General features: G+C 34.9%; 1 protein-coding gene across 1 annotated transcript in view; it reads left to right on the top strand.

Annotated features, from left to right (window-relative positions):
• The window catches only part of LOC111436119 (callose synthase 9-like), a 44,930-nt gene that overhangs the window by 4,474 nt on the left and 19,939 nt on the right, over positions 1-20,517 (top strand). The window contains 11 exon segments of the mRNA XM_023073806.1: positions 240-403; positions 3,610-3,706; positions 7,195-7,305; positions 7,394-7,519; positions 8,825-8,914; positions 13,054-13,151; positions 13,309-13,426; positions 14,354-14,479; positions 17,330-17,406; positions 17,493-17,571; positions 19,156-19,272. Coding sequence (XP_022929574.1) covers positions 240-403; positions 3,610-3,706; positions 7,195-7,305; positions 7,394-7,519; positions 8,825-8,914; positions 13,054-13,151; positions 13,309-13,426; positions 14,354-14,479; positions 17,330-17,406; positions 17,493-17,571; positions 19,156-19,272 — 1,203 coding nt within the window.

Here is a 20,517-nt window from a genome sequence, read left to right as displayed (position 1 = left end):
TTTTTTTTTTTTTTTTTTTTTTTTTTTTTTTTTTTTTTTTTTTTTTTTTTTTTTTTTTTTTTTTTTTTTTTGAGTATTGGGTTGATCTGTGGGGGTTAGATTTCTTGTCACCATCCAAGCATTTTTTTCCCAAAAAAAATATGCTCTTACTTTATATTGTTTGAGAATTTGAGCCATCTACTTCTTTGCACTTTTGACTTTTATATCTAATTCTTGATTGTTTGAGAGATATATTTCAGCAAAAGCTAGCCAAGAGGGAGGGTGGAATAATAGATAGAAGGCAGGACGTTACTCGGTTACAAGAGTTCTACAGACTATACCGAGAGAAAAATAATGTAGATAAGCTTCGGGAAGATGAAATGAAATTGAGGGAATCTGGTGCTTTCAGTGGTAACCTTGGAGAGTAAGTTCATAAACAAAAGTAGTTACCTCTTTTCATCCTTCATAATGACTTTTATTAGTTACTCTTGCTTTCTTGAATGTTTCAAGCATCTCACAACCTTTACATTCATAATATGTTGGCTCTTAAATTTTATAATAATACCGTTACTTTGAAAAGGATACTTTTATTCTTTTGGTTGTAACTTTTCAAATATCACAAGACATTCTGGTCTTCTATTAATTTTTTTTATATAAATAATCCCGATGTGACTATTGCGGTGTCCAGGTTTCAATTTTATAAAATTTAATAGTTCACATCAGTTTATTCATATGGGTCAAGCAATTTATGAAATTAAATGAATTTAATGACATTAAATGAATTTAGTGACATTAAATGTTGTTTCTCTTTGTAATGGAATGATTTGTGGAGGCAAGTCACTGTAAAAGTTTCGCAAGGACTAGCATGGAACTTAAGTTCCATGCATTATGTATTCTTATTGGAGGGTTCTGGATTTTCAATGGTTTGGATCGACGTTTAATATTTATGAGGCTCAATAAGAGCTTATTCCTTTTTTTAGAACTTTTTTTGTTTCCTCTTATTATTGCATTGTGCATTTTCACCTTTTTTTGGAAACAAAAACGAAAATTTTTCATTGAAATAATGAAAATAATGAAAAGAGACTAATGCTCAAAAGATACAAACCAAGTAGAAAAGATTACAAATAAGTATATAAATAAGAATCCTTGTAGTACTAAATCCTCTTCAACAAAGAGTTTAAAATAATTATCCTATAAAAATATCAAAATAAAGGCCAAAAATGTTGGGCTCCAAGAAAAAGGGATTTATGGAGGAAGGAAGAGATTTGACAATTGAGAACAATCATTTATGCACACCAGATCGTAAGTCAAATTCTGACAAGGAGAGAAAAGATCTAACTGAGAACCAGCTCAAATATGCCCAACCACACTAAACTCCAAACCACCCAAATAAGCATCTACGTAATCTTCCAAAAATTCTGAGAGGAAGTGAGAAGCCGAACACATTCCTTCTAAAATTTCTGAATTAATCTCTGAGCTTTTAGGGATATCATAGCAGTCTTTCTTTCAAGTATTATGGAAAGGGGAGTCTTGAGTAATTTATTTTTTTATTTTAGAGACATGAAGTGTAGGTTTGGAAATGATGAGAACCTGAATAGACGACTAGGAAGACCGAACATTATCTATTGAGTATTGCATAACCTGAAGGTCATCTTGAAGAAAAAGGCCATCCGACTTCTACATCTGATCCTGCAAAGGAGTAGGATTCAACTCTACATCTTTGGCATAAAATCCTCAGACGGAAAAGTAAAACCTTCATCCATCATAACTTGAACGGACTTTTCATTTGTTACCTCTAACTCAGATGTAATGAAACCACAAATATATTTCCTAACTTCAATTCTAGGAGATGTACGATCAATGAAATTAAGACTTTGGAAAAATATATTGACCAAACCTCCAAAATGCTGAACAATTGGTTCAAAACTAGAACGTTTCTTATATGATAAAGGTAAATTCTTCAAAGAAATCTAGCCACCGTATCCTTCAATAAGCTTTGGATGAGTGTGTTCTTCTTGGAACCATTTCTCAAATTTCAGTTGAAAATTTCCAATTTGCTTCACCCCATCATACTGCAAATCAGAAAAATCAACACTCAATTTTTATGCCTTATCTGCCATGAAAGGATTAGCAGAAATGTTGAGTTGAAAATAACCTCTAGTGCATTTTAACTGCCCTTCCAAGAGTTGTGGAATAGCAATCTGGAAACCCACCAAGATAGAATTGAAGTTCATTTCTACTTCTTTTTCTTTCCTCGCAAAAAATGTAGAAGCATCTCTCTCTCTCTTTTTTTTTTTTGGGTATGTCTTCTGCATAACTTGTGCGGAGTTGAGTATTGTTGACTAGCCCGACTGCAATATTTCTCCTTCTTTAACATGATTTGTAAAGATGAAAGATGAGTGCTGATTTTTCTTTTAACTTCTAAGATATAATTTCTTATCATTTTTTCTGAAAACTACATCTTTTATTTCAACACTAACGAGTACTACACATTCAAGTTTCCTTCTTTGTGGAGATCTAAACTTGGCCGAATGGATAGTCTTGGAGATTTCCTTGACTTGCTTACGAAAAAATGTGTGCAAAGAATTTTGCAACGGTTCACGTAGAAAGTTTTTAATCCAAAACACATTAGAGATAGAGAGGGTAATTTTCAGCTTGTTCTTGTCTTCGATAAAACCCATGTCATTTTCATAGCAGATGCAAAACTAAAGGTTACGGATACGACATCTCATCACCTCCTTGGAAATGGCTAGGCAGCAGAGGAGAAAGGGTTGGAGGGAGAAGGATGGGCTTGGTGACAGGAGGAAGAGAAACAAAGGGGGAAAAAAAAAAAAAAAAGAAAAGAAAAAAAAAAAGAGATGGGAAGCAACGATCAAAGTGTGCGAAAAAAGACTGAAGGAACCGATATGAAGGGGTGACTAGGGTTTAAAGAGGAAAACTAGGGGAGAGTACGGCTGAACAATGTCAAGCAAAAGTGAAAGGGAAGAGGGGTGGCTAAGGTTAAAAGAAGACAATGGCGAGACAGAATTAAAGGGTGACAAAACTGTGAGGTAGACAACTGGCATGTATCTGACAGAAACAATGGGGAACAGAGATCGAAGGTGGCCGGTTGGATTGGTCTGCAATCTGTTACTGATCGGTGGGGGGACTAGGGCTTTGGAGGGGAAGGTTTAGGAGGAGAGTGGAAAGAGCGAGCCCAAGTGCCTTTTCAACTTCTGCTAAACCTTAGATCTTTTTTCTCTCTCTCTCTATGTTAAAAAGACTTTTCAGTGTAAAGTTGCAATATAAAACCTTTAACACTAATTTCCAAACATAGAGCCGGGAAGCAACCTATCAATTATTTGTTGGTTAATATTTAAAAGCATTTTCTGCTTTTCTTATACTCCTTAGGTTATTTTCCGTTTGATGTTTAATACATGGTTATTTGTTTCTTATCCAACTTTTTTTTTTAAAGAATACAGATGTCTATGAAAACTAATTTTAGGAAATATATCTAAACAACCCCTAAAACTTTATTGGTTTATTTTGTATACGTTGGTTCTTGGCTCACTTATGACCTAAATTATTCCTGTGAGTAGTTAATCATCTTGAATCATGGACAGGTAATGATTTTTTTCATTTAATTTTAAGGTTGGAACGAAAAACATTGAAGCGGAAAAAAGTATTCGCAACCCTGAAAGTATTAGCAATGGTACTGGAGCAACTCAGTGATGCAATCCCTGAAGAGGTTGGCCTTACAATTATCTTGTACTTGTATATCAAAATTGTTGGTGCAAAGTATTTTAATATCCATTATTTGTAACTTGTTTCTTATGAGCTATCTTTTCTTAACCAATGAAACTTTTCATTGATAAAATAAATCAATGAAAAAATAACTAATGCTCAAAAGATACAAACTTCACTAGGGAGTGAAACCAAAAACTAAGAATTACACCGATAAAATCATCCCAATTTAAATACAATATCCTGAAAAAAGAAAAAAACTAACAAAGGCTAGGATAGTGATATCAAGGTGAAGCGTTTAATCAAGCCGATTCAAAATGGTCTAGCCAAAGAAGAAGCTTGCTTGCAAAGATTCTTTGATGCCTTTTCAAACACAAGTTCTAGTAAACTGTTGAGGGTGCTAAAAACCGCTGTCTTGAGACAAGAAAACTCAAAAAAATGTTGCTTCCAAACACACCAACAGAAGTGACCAAACAAAACATCTATTTTCTTCCCCTTTAACAGAATATGAAAAAAGATCATCCATTGAAGGCTTGAGGAAACCCATAGGCTAAACCTTAAAATAAGTAAGCAAAAGTTTACTCTCCATTAAGCTATATATATGCTGATCCAAAAAACTGCTAGGAATACGAGAATTGCTTCCAATAGTGGGCCAACTGGATGAACCAAGAAGACCTGATAGCACCTTACTCCAAAAGATAGAGAGAGTCGTAATATATCTTCAAAATCATGTGGCAATGAGAGTGAAGTTGCTGGCTGAATTGAAAAGATAGACAGATGAAGATTGGACACCTAATATAAGCATCTTTTGGCGCAAACAGTACAACTTCTTGAATACCACGGAATGCTCATCATTAAGAAACCAAGAGGAGAGAATGATCATAGCCAAAACTCCTAAATTAGACCATTACCGTGACATTTGCATCTCATGTAGAATAATTTCATGAACTTGAAGACCACAAAGTTTAAGAAAGGGAGAAAATTTCCTTTTTCCTGAAGAAAGATCATTGTTGTTATTAGGGCTTTTTGAAACCCCCATATCAGAAATATGTTTCTTTGCTGAAGCATTAATCAATTTTTCCTTTTTGAATAAGGAACGAAGAAGTTTAAAACAAAACCTCAATAATATCTTCATTTTGCAAATGATTGGTTAGGAGAGGAATTTCTAATTCAAGAATAATATTGAAGTCCATGAGTCATTCAGATCATTTGTTAAGCCTAAAATTATGTTTAGTATGTTAGGTTTTATGCACGAAGGGCTTTTCCACACCGAAGTAATTGCAAGTTCTTTGCATGTCTGACATTTAAAAGATGCTTTGCAAGAATAGCTTGTGGTTTTAAAGCATTTAAAAGAAAGATGCTTTGCAAGATGACCTTGTGGTTGGGGAGCTTTTAAAAATACATGAAGTTAGCATATATTAATTCCTAACTTAAGTATTATTAGTAGTTGGTTGTAAGTTAGCATATATTAATTCCTCTTTGGAAGAAAATTTTGCACCCTCGTGGAGAGAAGAATAATGCCTCTGCGCATTTTGTGTATCGAACAGAATAGGCCTTTTTTGCTTGTGTTTTTCAGGAGTTATGTTTAATCTGGGAGATGTTCTTTGTGATACTTTTTAATTTTTGTTCTCTTCCTCGTGGAGATTGTATCCTTTGAACACTAGTCTCTTCTTATACAATAATGAAAAGTTTTGTTTCTTGATTAAAAAAAATAATTCAAGACTATTTTAACTCATGATTCATTATCAAAGTCGACCAACATATTCATGGTAGAGGACTTCATTATCAAAGTCATCCAATACATTCATGATAGAAGACTGACTATTTGAATGCCCAGTGGATGATTTTTTTTTTGAACAAGAAACAAAAGTTTTCATTGAATAGATAACAAGAGATTAATGTTCAAAGGATACAAACTTCACCAGGAGAGAAGCATAAATAAAACAGACAAAGAACATATCCTAAATTAAACACAAATCCGAAAAAGAACACTAACGTAAGGCATGGGAAGGGAACTTCAAGAAGAGGTCTGTTCTCTTCAATACTCAAAGAGGGCAAAGGGGGAATAGTCTATTCCTTATGAGGAGGCACAAAATTTCTTCCGAAGAATGAAACAGTGCCAAACTATAGCTAGCTGCTGTCAATCGGGGCTTGAACAAAAATGGTTCATGAAAATTTAAAACCTCCTCTCATCACTACTAGCTCCTCAACCACTAGCTCTTCAACCACTAGCTCTTGTTTTGCGAAGCATCCAGTAAATGCTCTTCTAGCAAAAGAACTTGCAATAACTTCTTCGTGGAAAGGCCCTCCATGCATGAAGCCTACCTTATTACATGAAATTTGGGGCTAAACAAATAACTTAACTGACCCATGGCCTTCGATATTAGCCAAAATTGGACAAATGGATGTTACTGACTATGAGTCATAAAAAGTCTAATTGCAAAATGAATTGTCTGTCTGCACTCGAGCCAAATTCAGTATTCTATGTACAAAAAAAAAAAAAAAAAAAAAAAAAAAAAAAGAAAAATGGAGAAAAGTTTGTTGACTTGTTATCCTCAAAGACTCAAAGATCACTCTTTTTTCAAATTAACCAAGGGGTAGTTCTCACGGCAGCGAACTAAAGGATCTTAGCTTTCCCTCCTATTTCCCAACAAAGCTTCCGACAACTAACTATCCACAGCATTTGGGAGATGGAAATAGGCCCAACATTTTGAACATTTGGAAAACTTGGAATACTAAGAGCTTTGAGAAAGTTGATATTCTTCTTTGAATTGTTCTTAATGGGAGCCTTAAATACTTCAGAGGTTTCACAGAGGAATTTTCCTTTCTTTTCTCTTATACCATTTGTGTGTCTACTTTGTTTTAAAGATGTGGATTATCTTAACCATCTTCTTTTCGGCTGTCATATTCTTTGCGTTGTTGGTTTAATTTATTCTCCCTGTTCAAGGTGCATGGGGTGTTTTTGTCAATTTTGATAGAAAATGTATTTCAGCTTCTCATAGGGCATTCTTTGTCTTCGAAGCCCTCCCTTATTTGGTCCAATGCAATCAAAACCCTTATTTTAGAACTTTGAAGGTCCAGCTGAAGCCTACCTTATTACATGAAGGTCCAGCTGATCTTATAAGAAAAGGGGCAATGTATGAACAAGTGATCAGTTTATATCAATCAGTCTTCTATGGTAATTCTTAACTAAGGAAGGCCGACTTTGTTGAAAAACTCCTGGTCATATGATAAAAGTTATACAATTGACAGTGAAGTAGTGGATGACTGGAAAAATAAGGAAAAACTAAAGGGTTGGTGCTTTAAATTGGCTCAGTAAAGGCATTTGACATGGGCTGTTTGTTTGTAGATGCATTATCAAGAAATAGGGATTTTGAACGAAGTGGAATTGCCGTAACATTTTTCTGTAATGAAGTTATTTGTTGTCTTTGTTTGAAAAAATAAATTTTGAGTTTTGCGTCTCTTCTTATACATGATTTCCTTTTCTTGCAGATGAAAAGACTCATGGAATCGGATGCTGCAATGACAGAAGACTTAATTGCTTATAATATTATTCCATTAGATGCTCCTTCTACGACAAATGCTATTGGGTCCATGGCTGAGGTCTTTTAGATTACAATTTTCTTGTTTAGAATGTGAAAGTTTATCCATTTCTTCAGTTATTTACCTTGAAACTGAACTTTATGTTTAGGTGCAAGCAGCAGTGTCAGCTTTAAAATATTTCAGTGGCCTTCCAAAGTTGCCTGCAGAATTTTCTTTTCCGGAGACTAGGAGTCCTGATATATTTGACTTTCTACACTTCATTTTTGGATTTCAGGTTTGGACTTCTATGTTGGTGGTTGTATACAATTCAATCCCGTCCCCTGTTTGTATAGTTTGTTACTGGGTTTCTATGTTTTAATACTTGTAATATATGTATTTGCGATTATTTAAGAGTTATATTAATGGATTTGACTATCAACACGTGATTCTAGTTTTCATTCCTCACCTTATGTGTTGATCAGGGTTTTAAAATAAGGTTAAGTGTTCTCCTGAGGGTTTTTGTTTTGTTTCATAAGGTTCTAATTGGGAATCGGGTTTAAAAGTTTCTCTTTCTTCTTCTTGTAAGAAACTCATTTAGTAGGTACTTTGTTTTCTCATATATAGATTTGTTATGTTTTTAGATCACTATATAGAAGAAGTGAACATAAAAAGAACACTATGAACAAAAGATATTTTTCTGTTTTAAAAGATTAATTTGCATAATATTTTTATAATTTTTTTAAAAATACACCTTAATGGCTCCTAAGGAATACTGATCCAAGTTTGAAATCTTATGGTACTAATTCATCTGTTTTGTGGATGTTGTAATATAAGATTCTTCTTTGAGCTCATTTTTTGAAATACCAGTTCTTTTGTATTTTTGGCCCACAGTGCGGCCTTTGAACTTTGATTCTCAGTTCTTTCTGTTTTTTGAGCTCTTGTAATTTTCTTTTATAGTTTTGTTTTCCCTTTTACTTGTTGTTAAGCTTTGTTCTTTGGGCTGTTTTTTTTTTTTTCTTTTTTCTGCATGCGCCACCTTTTGGTTTCTTGTAAAAATAATGGCTAAATTCCAAAGCTCACCTTCGATTTGGCTTTCTGTTTCTCTGTAGCTATACTTCATTATTTGTAGTTCCTTTTGATCTTTTAGTTGGAGTTTTTCTTTACCTAACTAATGCGAGAGCTTTTTTTTTTTTAAAGAAAAAAAATCATTTTGATTTTATCATAAGGTCAAAATTCTCTGTGTCTACTATTTGTGTTTATTTGCAAGGAATATTTTTTTAAAGCAGCAAGGAATCTAATATTATTTTTTTAGTACACAACAAATGGGGTATGAAGATTTGAATCTCCAACCTCAAGGAAAAAGTAGATGCCAATTGCTGTTGAGTTATGCTGACTTTGGCACATTCTAATATTGTTTACAATTGCAATTCATGATGGTTGATGTTTATTTACCCTGTTTTGGTCTATTGGTCATTTTTAGTTACTTAGTTTTTTTTTAGATTTTTAATTTAATTTGTCCAACATTGAAATTGGATGGCTTGGTCATTTCTTTAAGATTTTCAATTTATATTGTCTCATGTTGAATTTTGATGGCCTTCAGAAAGACAATGTGTCCAACCAGCGTGAGCATGTAGTGCACCTACTTGCCAATGAACAGTCTCGCCTTCGTATTCCTGAAGAAAATGAACCAGTATGTCCTTATTCTCATCATTGAACATTGATGGACAGTTTTGTTTACTTTTAATCATTAACAATTGGAGCTGTTTGCGTTTGCCTTGGTTGGTGATTTGAGCCATTACCTTTCAATGAGATCATTTTATGTAAGATTATTTATATCCTAAAATAATTGTTTTTGTAGTTGGCTAATTATATGTTGATTGGGTACTTGATATCAACTTTGTGGTTGGTTTTTGCTTTGTCAATGCTAAAGCTTGATGAATGAGGTCTTCAATGAGAAATAAGAACTTCACATTCCTTTCGTCTTGAATTGTTGCTTTCATCAGTCACTTTTCTACTTTTGATATAAAATTAAACTTTGAATTCAAAGAATATTCGAGTTGAGAAGGTTTGTTATGGTTGTATCATGGATGCACATCCACTAGTAGAAAATTATGACGTGTGCAGGACAATAACATATTTAATGAAATATGTGTTCATATACTTCTACACTTCTCAATTATTTTGCACGTATTGTATTGCCAGAGATATGAGGCCATTCATACATTTCACGTATGCAAAGAGGATGGGGGCACAAAAGAAATATATAGTTAGTTTCGTGAGAGCAGCATGTGTGGCCCAATTTTTCTAATAGAAGGGATTTGATAGTACTCTTTTGGGGTAAGGTATAGTTTTTTGTTTGTTGGGGGTTTTTGCCTTGATTTTGTTCTAGGATGGAGAGCTTCTGGCCTCAAGAGTTTCTCTTGTGGTGTTCTATACTTACAAATATACATTAAGGGTTGAGTCTTGAGAAGATTTTCAACAAAAAAAGGACATTGTGTTGAAATCGGCAGGCTTGAGAAAGTTGTAGAGCCTGGACTCTTTTTACTTCCCTTGATAAAAATGGCTCAACCACTAAAAGTTAGGCTTGAGAAGATTTCCAACAAAAAAAGACGTTGAAATCTCCAGGCTTGGGAAAGTTGTCGTTAAAAACGGCTCAACCACTAAAAGTCTAGCACTAGTGAAAGTACTTCCTACAAAGAAGCATTGAAAAGGAGCCTTAAAGACGAGAAAGATAAACCTTCTCACCAACGCTCCCTTTGACTAGTCGTAGCCACCATTGATTTGGAATGCACGGAATAATTCATAAAAACACTTCCACGATGACTATTATGAGATTTTGAAGAAATTACTACTACATGTTAGTGACTTTTGTTTGTTGAGCCCTTTCAATCTAACTAAGCCATGCTTGCTCTAGAAGATGATATGAGTTCTATTAAAATAGGATTATGAATGACATTAGGAGAGTTATTTTTTACAGGGCGTTCCAACAGTAAGTTTGGTTGGTAAAGAAATTGGAGTTTCATTTGGGCAATGTTGCAGACAAGGTTAGATGATTGTTGGTTCCCTCGGGCTTTTTCTTTCATTTGGCGGCTTCTAGACCAATGTTAAATGCTCTATGGCAAAGCTCGTTCAGGATTTTGAAATTTCTAAGAAAGTGAAATTTTTTTTATGGTCGTTGGCTCACAGAAGTTTGAATACTCATGAGAGACTTCAAAAGAGTCTAAATCTCTCCTTTTGCCCTTTTATTTGCCCACAATGTTTAAGTAGTGAGGAGTTTATGGATCACATTTTCCTGCAGGGTCCTTTTGCTAATTGTTGCTGGGAACTCGTGTGTATTTTTGAGTTGTGAATTTGTCTCCCGAATAGGGTTGATGGCCAGTTGTAGGAGTTTTTGAGGGGCCACAAGTTGAAAAGTAAAGCCAGAATTTTGTGGAAGTTTGCCCCTAGAGCGGTGTTATGAAGTTTGCGGCTGGAACGAAACAGAAGAATTTGAGAAGATAAGTTTGTTTCCTTTTGGTTCCTTTTTGGATTTTGTACAACTCAATGCATCCGGGTGGTGCCATGGCTATAATCAATTCTTGGATAACTTCTCCACTTCCTTTGATTCGTATCTATTGGAAAGCTATGTGTAAGTAGTTTGGTTGGGTGGGGGCTCTCTCATACCCCAGCCCTTACCCTGTCGCCCTTTTGCTTATTCTTATTGAGAAAGTTTCTTATAAAATGGGTATGCCCTGTGGCCCTTTTGCTTATTCTTGTTGAGAAAGTTTCTTATAAAATGGGTATGTTAGTTATTGGCAGAGAAGTTGTTATGGTAGTTTGTTAAATAAAGGAAATGAGAAAGGAGAAGGGTAGGCAATTGTTTAGTTGGATTACGGCTTGAGTGATCTCAAGAGAGGAATGACCCAATACCTTGAATTAGTTGGTTTATCGTGTAGTTCTTTGTATTTTTTATTTCTATATCATTTTAGTTTTGTTTAGGTTGTTCTATCCTTTGTTTGGGATCTAGCAAAGGACTTTGTATGAGCTCGAATTTTAAGCTACATGAGGAAATGGCATACAATGGGTATGCGCTTATGTTTGAATCTGGGAGCTTATAGGCTTACTATTGTGATTCAAAAGTTCCTTTCCAAGGGGATGTATTAAGGTTTGTAATTTACGAATGAGTATAGGGACTTTTCAAAGGATTGGCAACCATTTGGAGGGTATTTAGAGATTGCTAATAAAATCCTCTCGAGGATTTATCTGATGGAGGTATGCATCAAAATCAAAAAATGATATTGGGTTCATCTCACAAATATTCAACAAACAGTCAACTCTTGTTGCTGTTAGCTTCGCCAATAATGTGTATTTTAATTCCTGTGGAGGGTTTTATTTATTTGATATTTGGTTGGAATCCATGACCCCATTCTAGACAATCTATCAGCTTGGATCTGAGGTTGTTTACCATCCACATCATTACTAATGGAAAGGATAGGGAAAAAACCTTGGCATCGAGTAGTCTTCAACAAGGTGATTCATTGTCTGCCTTTGTTTTCATCCTAGTGGTTGATTGTAAAGGCCCAAATTCTCTGTCCATGAACTTCCTTCAACAAGGTGACACTTCGTCTCCCTTTGTTTTCATTCTGTTGGTTTATTCTCTAAGTAGACTGCTCGCTATCTCGGCATCAAGGTTTTTAAGAGTAGGAACATTTTACATTTTAACTCAACGAAACATTTCTTGGGGGAAAATGGATATCAGTTGATGCCATATTGAGGAGTTGAGAAGATTCTGACACAAATTGGTGACCAGTTGTTTTATTTTCAAGTTGTAGCAAGAGAATGTTGGAGTTTATCAGCCAAAAAAGGGAGGAAGAAGAAATATCACGACCAAAGAGGCAAACACTAGATGAAGAGATCGTGATGCAAGGACTATAATGGATTAGATAGAAATAAGGGAATGGGGCAAGTGATCGATGTAGATTGACTCACCGCACCTCTCTACGAGTCTTTGACGATTGATGTGTTCCATCCACACTGGCTGTCACCTGTGTGCTTGCCATGCTGTTCCTGTTCTTCAAAATAAAAGGCTTCTTAACTCATTCTTATAGTACTGGCATGATGTGCAAATGCGACCAAGAGGATGCAATGTGGGCGCACTTGTACATGAGTTGGTGGCAAGTTGTACCACCTTGTGGTAGGGAATGGCTAAGTTTGACCATTGATTTACCACATTATAGTACAAGCCCAGTAGATCTTTACTGTTAAATGACAGTAGTTGATCAAGCCCAGTCAATATTAGACAAACAACCTTCACCTCCCTACATGTTTATCATCTTAAGCACTTTGAGTTTTATTCCAAACACTCAAAATCACTCAAAACATGATTTTAGTTGAGCGTTAAAACATTCTCATCAACCATATATTAAGGATAGATCTTAACTCATTAGTTACAATAATGGGTGCTTGATTCACTAGATTGAATCCCATTGGATGTTCATCAAAATCACGTTGGATGTCAATGTTAGAGGTTTGAGTAAGGAACATAAAAGATCTTTGCTACAAAAAGTTCTTCCATTTGGCGTTGATAAGAAAAGAATTATAACAATCAAAGATTTTATCAAAGATACAGGCTTTACGCCAAGCAATCTTTCCCTTCTTTCTCACCCCCCCNCCAAAAAAAAAAAAAAATGTCTTTTCACTGCACAAATCAATAAGCACCCCAAGCTTTGTGCTCGAAGCCTTGGAGCTTGAACTATTATCCTCGACAATTAATGTACTGTAGCATAAATATGAAATGTACTTGTATATGCTAGAGCTCTCATTTGAGGATATTTTTCTGTGTTGCTATAGAAATTGGATGAAGCTGCTGTGGAGGGTGTATTTAAGAAGTCTCTGGAAAACTACGCTAAATGGTGTGAATATTTATGCATTCAACCTGTTTGGAGCAGGTTTGGTTTTTCCAACTTATTCTTTTTATTTTCTGTATGGAATTTAGTTTCATCCTATATTTTCATTTTTCAACATGGACTTATGACTTTGATATCTCCTAGAAGAAAATTTTATTTGGAGGACTACAATTATTGAAAGTGTTCTATTGTTTTACAGCTTGTCTGATGTTAGCAAGGAAAAGAAGCTATTGTTCATTTCCTTATACTTTCTTATATGGGGTGAAGCAGCCAACGTCAGATTCCTTCCAGAATGCTTATGCTACATATTTCACCATGTACGTAACTGTGGACTTCATTTGTAATTATATTCAACTATGTCAACCTTTATTTTTCTTTTTTTCATTTTTTTGGGATCTTTAAGTTGATCCAACATAAGGCTTGAAAGAAAATTATGTTCAGCATTTATTTTCTTGCAAGGGCTTCAATTACTAATTATGTTCATGGGGGGTTTGATTTGGATGTGATACTTTTTGAATCTAATCTAATTTTTTGGGATAAAAAATTCTCACCCATACAACCTTGTCCAAAGCCAATCTAACTGTAAAATATTTGGTTGGGTTGGTTTCGCTTATAGGTTACTCATCCAAAACGTTATGGAAAACATAGTGAAAATATTGGTCCTTTGACATTCATTACTTATTGTACAGTAATTAAGAACAATAACTCCCTCGTAGAGGTTTGTCTTTTAAGCATTAGTCTCTTTTCATTTTCTTAATTAGTTTCATCTATTGTAAAAAAAGGTAACCAATTATTATATATATTCTCTGCTTAAAAGTAATTAATATTGATGAAATTATTGAATAAATTTTGATATATTCATAGTAGTTCAATACCATCCAAACCTGTTTTTAGTCCATTGTGAAACCAACTTGACCCATAAATTTAATTTTGAACAAGAAACAAAACTTTTTATTGAAGCAATGAAAATAGACTATTGCTTATAAGGTACAAACTTCACAAGGATGTGAAAGGAGAAAAAAAAAAAAAAAGGAAATATGAAATTATAAAAATTGATTTGGAAGAGAACGTCACATATAATCTTTTAAACTTGCTGCCAATTTTCTATTTATAAGTGTAAGTAATCCAGTGAGGGAAAAAGTATGCTTTCTCCACTTTCTTCCTAATCGTGGTTTTGTAATTTTTTTTCGGTCTTTTCCCATGAGCTTCATAATTTTACCCTTAGACCTTTAATTTCTATGCAGATGGTCCGGGAAATGGATGAGATGTTGAGGCATGGGATTGCGCAGCCAGCCAAGAGTTGCGAGTCTAAAGATGGTGTTTCTTTCCTTGATCAAGTTATCTTTCCTCTTTATGAGGTCATGGCTGCGGTATAGTTCTTGTCTCACCTAAAGCTTTTAAAGAAAAGAGTAGGATTTATTTTAACATTGACATTCTTGTCTCACCTAAAGCTTTTAAAGAAAGAGTAGGGGATTTATTTTTTCCATTCTTGTTAAAGAGTACAAGTGAATGTGTCTCTGTGGGTACAAGTGAAAGAGTACAAGTGAATGTATCTCAAACCTCAACCTGGCCTCCCACTTCCATGCCACACCACATACTGTGGGCTTTGCCTCACTCCTATGCTGCTCTCCGATAGTTTTTATCATTGCACCTACCACGTCTGTTCTCACGCTGCCTCCTGTCCTTTTTCTAAACCCTGTTTGCACCACCTCCATTTCATTTCCTAAACCTTAATCGCTCTCCCCGCTCTAACCTCCAACCTCAGCCCCCTCTGCCCTGATTTAAGCCCTTGGTGTCTTTTTCATCCATTGTTCCTTGCCCACTCCATGACTGTTCTCTGTCACCCTCTCTAGGTTTGTTAGTGTACCCCTTTCTATTCTTTCTCTTTCTTCCACCACCTCGTCATCGACTAGAACCTTCGTACCCCTTGACTACAACCTTCGTACCCCTTGTCGTTGTCTACCTTCTCTTTTTTTAGCCTTCCACCCATTAGCTATCCTAGATTGTGATATTCTTGAAGGTTTTTCTTATCAAGATTTCATTATGGAAGTCGATTGGTTTGCATTTTTTTGGTTCAATGGTAGTGATGAGTTGAAAATGTAATATTGAATGACAAGACTTGGATAAAGATTGATGATAGTTTTTTGGGAATATGTTTCATTTATGTGCTATTTCCCAAAGAAAGAAATTCACCTTTTTAGTGTGATGTCCTTTCCATACTATCTTTGCTAGCGTGGGATCTATTGTTTCCACTTTTTACCCCATGTCCATTATCAAGGATTTTGTAGAGAAGACCCCCTCAGCGCTGGGGAGCCAAGTCAGTGAGTTTTTTTCGTTTGACTATACCACTGTGCATGATTAAGGCTTAATTCGTTATCCTTTAAATTCTTACCGAACTTCAAATCCAAGAATTTGTTGACGACATTCCACGTTTGTTGGATCGTGGTTTTTTTTCTTTTTAATGAGAGAGTCTGTACAAAAGTGGATATCGCAAAGCTAGCGCGGTGTTTTCAATCCATGGTCTGTCCAAAATGATGTGATTCCTCCCACTTTGAGTTTATAAGAAGCTAAAGAGAATGATTCTCTTTAATTAATTTACCATTGCCATATTGGGAATGTTCTTTCTTTGAAGTTATAGGGCAACATTTGGGTGGTCTGGTAAGCATTTCCTTTCAAATGATTATCTCCTTGATTTTTCAGCCGTTGTATTAAACATAGAGAAAAATACTTGTGAATCCATCCCAACAAAAATTGAACTGTAGGAAGGCTTACTTGAAAATTTGATCTCTGTTTTGGTGATAATGTTGCATTAGACCATCCCAACACAAAGCATTACCAACTGCCATCTTCAAAAGGTGTTTTTTCTACGTGTTTTATTGGACCACATTTTTTATGGAAGTGATTTGGATTTTGAGTAATTGATGTGAACACCCACAATAAAGGTTATTAAAGACCAAACTAGTCACATATTCAAAATTTTACACACGAAAAAACCAGTCTGGCTATTTCCAAATTCATCAAATTCTATTGTCTCATTAAATGTAACAACTCATTCTCTTTGGTAACTAAATGTGTTTTTTAGGATCGGATAAGATTGGTCTGGAAAAAACAAGTTTAGAAATTTTAGAGGCTAATCCAGATTTTATGGGAGATGCTTGCCTACAGCTTTTGGTTTCTCTGATCCAGTCAGCCCTCTCATAATTTTGTTCATTCGTCATTCTCCATTCTAGATTCAACCTTAATTATGGAAAAAGATATGCAGCTTTCCTCCAGGTTCTCAGATGTTCCATCATATTCTTCACCATTTATTGAATCTGAATCTGATGCTGAATCATTTATGAGTGTAGTGAGGAATTAAAAATGAATCACGAAATCCATTGCGAGAATGATGTCCTTACACAATTTTTGGCTCTCGTTGTTTCGGAAGAAGATGTACCTTCTTCAAAGTTTATGGATGATCAGGTTGGTGAAGATTTGCCAATAGAGTACATCCTCTTGAATCCTAAAAAAGTTTCATCTCTTACAGAGATTTTCAGTCTTCAGATGTGTGAAATTTCATGTCATTCAGCTCATATAAAAGTTCAGTTCTTTCTGTTTAGTTCTCTGTGAATATGACTTTTTAGAGGTTATGGGAAGCTTCAAAGCATTGGGCTTTTAAGTTATTTTGGTCCAATTTTATTTTCAGAATAAGCAGTTTTGCTTGACTAACAATTGATTATGGTTGAAATTGAATTGTGTCCTTGGTTTTCTTTTTAAAAATGATTCAGGGTGTACCGGAGAGTATTGCTGGAGGTTTTATTTTCTTTTTGATGGTTTCTTAAGAGATTCTCATATAGGATTCTTACTTGGCATTTCTAGAGGGTTTTGAAGGTTTCTAAGGGCTTGCATTAGTCTAATAATTCTATCAATGCAAGAGGTGTTCCTTACCAAATATCTTTCCTTGGCTTCATTTTTTTGAATCTGCTTTCTCAGATTTTGTTGCGTCTTTTTTGTACTTTTCTTCAGAAGAAGTTTCTGCATTTTTTAGCCGGAGTAGGGGTTGTCTATTGCAGATTTGTTTTGCTGTGCTAGTTGTTTTTCCTTGTTTTATCCTCTTGTAGTTTTTTTTCTTCTCGTCTTGTCCTCTTTCATTCCCGCTGGGAACTTATATCCTTAAAGTTTTTCCTTCCTTCTCTCATGTCAATGAAATACTGTTTCTTGTTAAAAAAAAAAAAAATCAGGAAGCTGAAAACAATAACAATGGGCGTGCACCACATTCTTCATGGAGAAACTATGATGATTTTAACGAGTATTTCTGGTTAGTTGCAAAATGCTGTATGTTTGATTGTCTTGAACAATTCTTACTGATGAAATTTCGGAATGCTGCTCATTTTTTTTTATCAGGTCGCTTCGATGCTTTGAACTCAGTTGGCCATGGCATAAAGGCAGATTTTTTTTCCAAAGGCCAACACCAAAGTCAAAGGTTGTCTGTATGCTTTGTTTAATTTTGTCAAAAGATTCTTTCTTTTTCTTTTCTAAAAAACTCATTTGTACTGAGTTATTTCTATACTATTTGTTGTACTGACTGGTTTGAGTGAAGACAATATTTTCTGTTCTGTAATCTTCCATACATGAAATTATTGCTCTCTTAAACATTTGGTAGTGGGAAGTCTGCTTTAGCAGGTGGTTTTCAGGGTTTTGAATCTGTTACATGCTTGAACATGAAGAATCCGTGGATTACTATGTGCAATTTTTCCGGTGGTTTCTGTGTGCATGTACAGTTTAGTACCATAACAACCTTAAGAAAAACATCAATCCATTGGTGGTTCGTTTGAGTGGGCTACTTTTGGGCTTTCTTACCCTCGCCCTTTGCCCTTATTTCGACTTTTGTGGCTTTTAGGCCAGGTCTATAGAGATGCAACTGTAGAAGATTATGATTAGTGGTATTGTTTGGAAGTACCGAACAAGTAGTTAAATTAAACTAAATTCACCTCCTATGTGCAGTAATAAAAATTTACATTTCCAAATTTGCTAAATTTTGGAGTTTAGTCCAGTCAATTTTCATGAGGGAAATTTTAGTATAAACTATTTCATAGGGAGATATTCCTTCTCTGTGGAGGAATATTTCATTGGTTATTTGGCCAGAATGCATTCCTGTAAGCCTCAGATGACAATGGTGAGTGGAAAAATGCAGAGTGCACAGGCGTGTCTGCCTTCTTTGTGAGTGTTGACCCACACGCTTACCAAAAGCAGTAGTTGTACCATCTAGCTGCTCAAGCATCGACCCATCAGAAGTCTTACTTCCCAAAGCATGTTTAACCTTTGCCTTTCCATTTCCCATCTAAACATGCAACCCCCTTCCTCTTGACGCCAACTTTTATGCAGCTTTTGTATGCACCTCCCAACATTGTACCTGAACCTGCCTTGTCTTTTAATAATCGTACTAATCCAATCCTACCCCTTTTGTGTTAGCCTTCCATCCCAGCCAAAGCCTCTCTTCCTCATCATTTACCCATTTGGATTAACCCCTCCCCAACCGAAAGACCATTATCATCAATTATAATAAAACCCTTTTGATTACTCAGATTGAGCACTCCACTTTTCATAGTCCTATTTTATGCGACTATGAAGATTTCCTCTCTAGACCTTGCTTCCTCTCAATTGATACCTCTACCTGTATTTTTATGTCACAGACCTCCCTCTTTGGTTGTTCTCCCATTCACTTTTCACCCTACTCTTCCGTAAGGTACTTGTTATTCTGATTAACAAATGGTACTTGTTAGGAAAAGAATACTTTCCCGTTTATGCTATCACTTTTATTCTTCCATAATTTACAATTAGTTTCTTAATTTTTTGTTCTGTGTGGATATTTATCATTTACATGGATAATTTATTGTGTCATAATGAATGTTTGGTTTCCTGATTGAATTATATATTGGGGAAAACCACATGGTATTGGGTATTATGGTTTCAGTATGGCACATTAGCAATGAAATATCAAGTACTTGAATATTTTTGTTGTTATGTGCTCATAATAAATTTTCCTTTTCCTATTTTCTTTTTTCAGAATATGCTTGGTAGAAGTCGTCATCAAGGGAAAACTTCATTTGTTGAGCACCGGACTTTTCTTCATCTATATCATAGTTTCCATCGTTTATGGATATTTTTGGTTATGATGTTCCAGGTATATGGCTTTTTAAATTGCTCTCTTTTTTATCCTTAGTCCTGTAAACTTTTTTTTTGTTTTTGTTTGTGGTGTTAGCCTAAATGGCATTCTCCTAGAAATTAAATTCAAAGGATTTAATTATGATTCAGAGTGATCCATAAAAGAGACTAACCCACTATTTTATAGAGGATTTAACATTAAAGTAGAAAAAGGAAGAATTAAACAATAAAAAATTAGACTTGCTTAGTACATTAGTTTCCCTCCCTCTTTTAAAAAACTTTTCCTCCAGTTAAAAAAAACGAGGAAAATAAAAGGAAGCAAGCGGCTTGGCTTAAAAAAAATGAAGAATCTCCTGTTTTTGTTGAAACAATTCTTGGCTTAAATAGAACAGTAGTTTTGTTTCAAATGAAGAATTCTTGGCTTAAAAAAAATGAAGAATTGTTTCAAATGCCAAAAACAAGAAGAAGAAAAAGTAGAACAGTAGTTTTGTAAAGTAGTTTAAGAGAAGGACGTCATATTGTTTTTTGCTCCACCGTTAAAAAGACAATGAGTGTTGTTTCGAAAATAGTTTCCAGAGGGACAAACCACAAGATAATCCATCTGAAGGGTTTGTGCTCAGTCGGATGTCCCTAAAGCCTGGTCAAAAGTGAATTTCCAGTTATAAAGAAATGAAAGAGGAGATGTCCTATGCTTGCCACTATATATTATAGTTATCTTCTTTTTGAATCCAAAGAGTGACTTAGAAGATGGATAGTGGAAGGTAGTCATCTAAAGGACCAAAAGTCCGAATTTGGACCTTTCTTTTGGGTTGGCTTGGATTCTTCAGAGGGACTGTAGAGGCCATGATGAAAAAAAGGTCTCTCTATATTTCCCCCTTTTTTGTGTTAAAGGGAAGCTCTTATGGAAGGTTGCTTTCTTTGGGATTCTTTTGGCTTGTGGCTTGAGGGGAACACGGGAGTGTTGAGGTTTTGTTGAAAGCAGCTCAAATCACTGTTAGCTTCACTACCTCCCTTTTGGACTTTGTTAATAGGGCTGTTTCTATTTTTCTTTATTTTTCATTGTGAATGATTAGACTCCGATTTTGTAAAATTGACTCCTTTTGGTGTTATGTGTCACTGTTCTTTTATTGCCCGATTGACTTTCATTCTTCTTAGTAAAAGTTGGTTTGATAAATTAAATAAAATTTAAAGACGAGTTAAAAGAAAATGGTGATTCCCATCATGAATGAACATAACTCAAAAAAAAAAAAAAAAAAAAAAAAAA

The sequence above is a fragment of the Cucurbita moschata genome, unplaced genomic scaffold, assembly GCF_002738365.1.
Source record: "Cucurbita moschata cultivar Rifu unplaced genomic scaffold, Cmos_1.0 Cmo_Scf00003, whole genome shotgun sequence".
Classification (NCBI taxonomy): Eukaryota; Viridiplantae; Streptophyta; class Magnoliopsida; order Cucurbitales; family Cucurbitaceae; genus Cucurbita; species Cucurbita moschata.
This window is presented reverse-complemented; position numbering and strand designations above follow the sequence as displayed.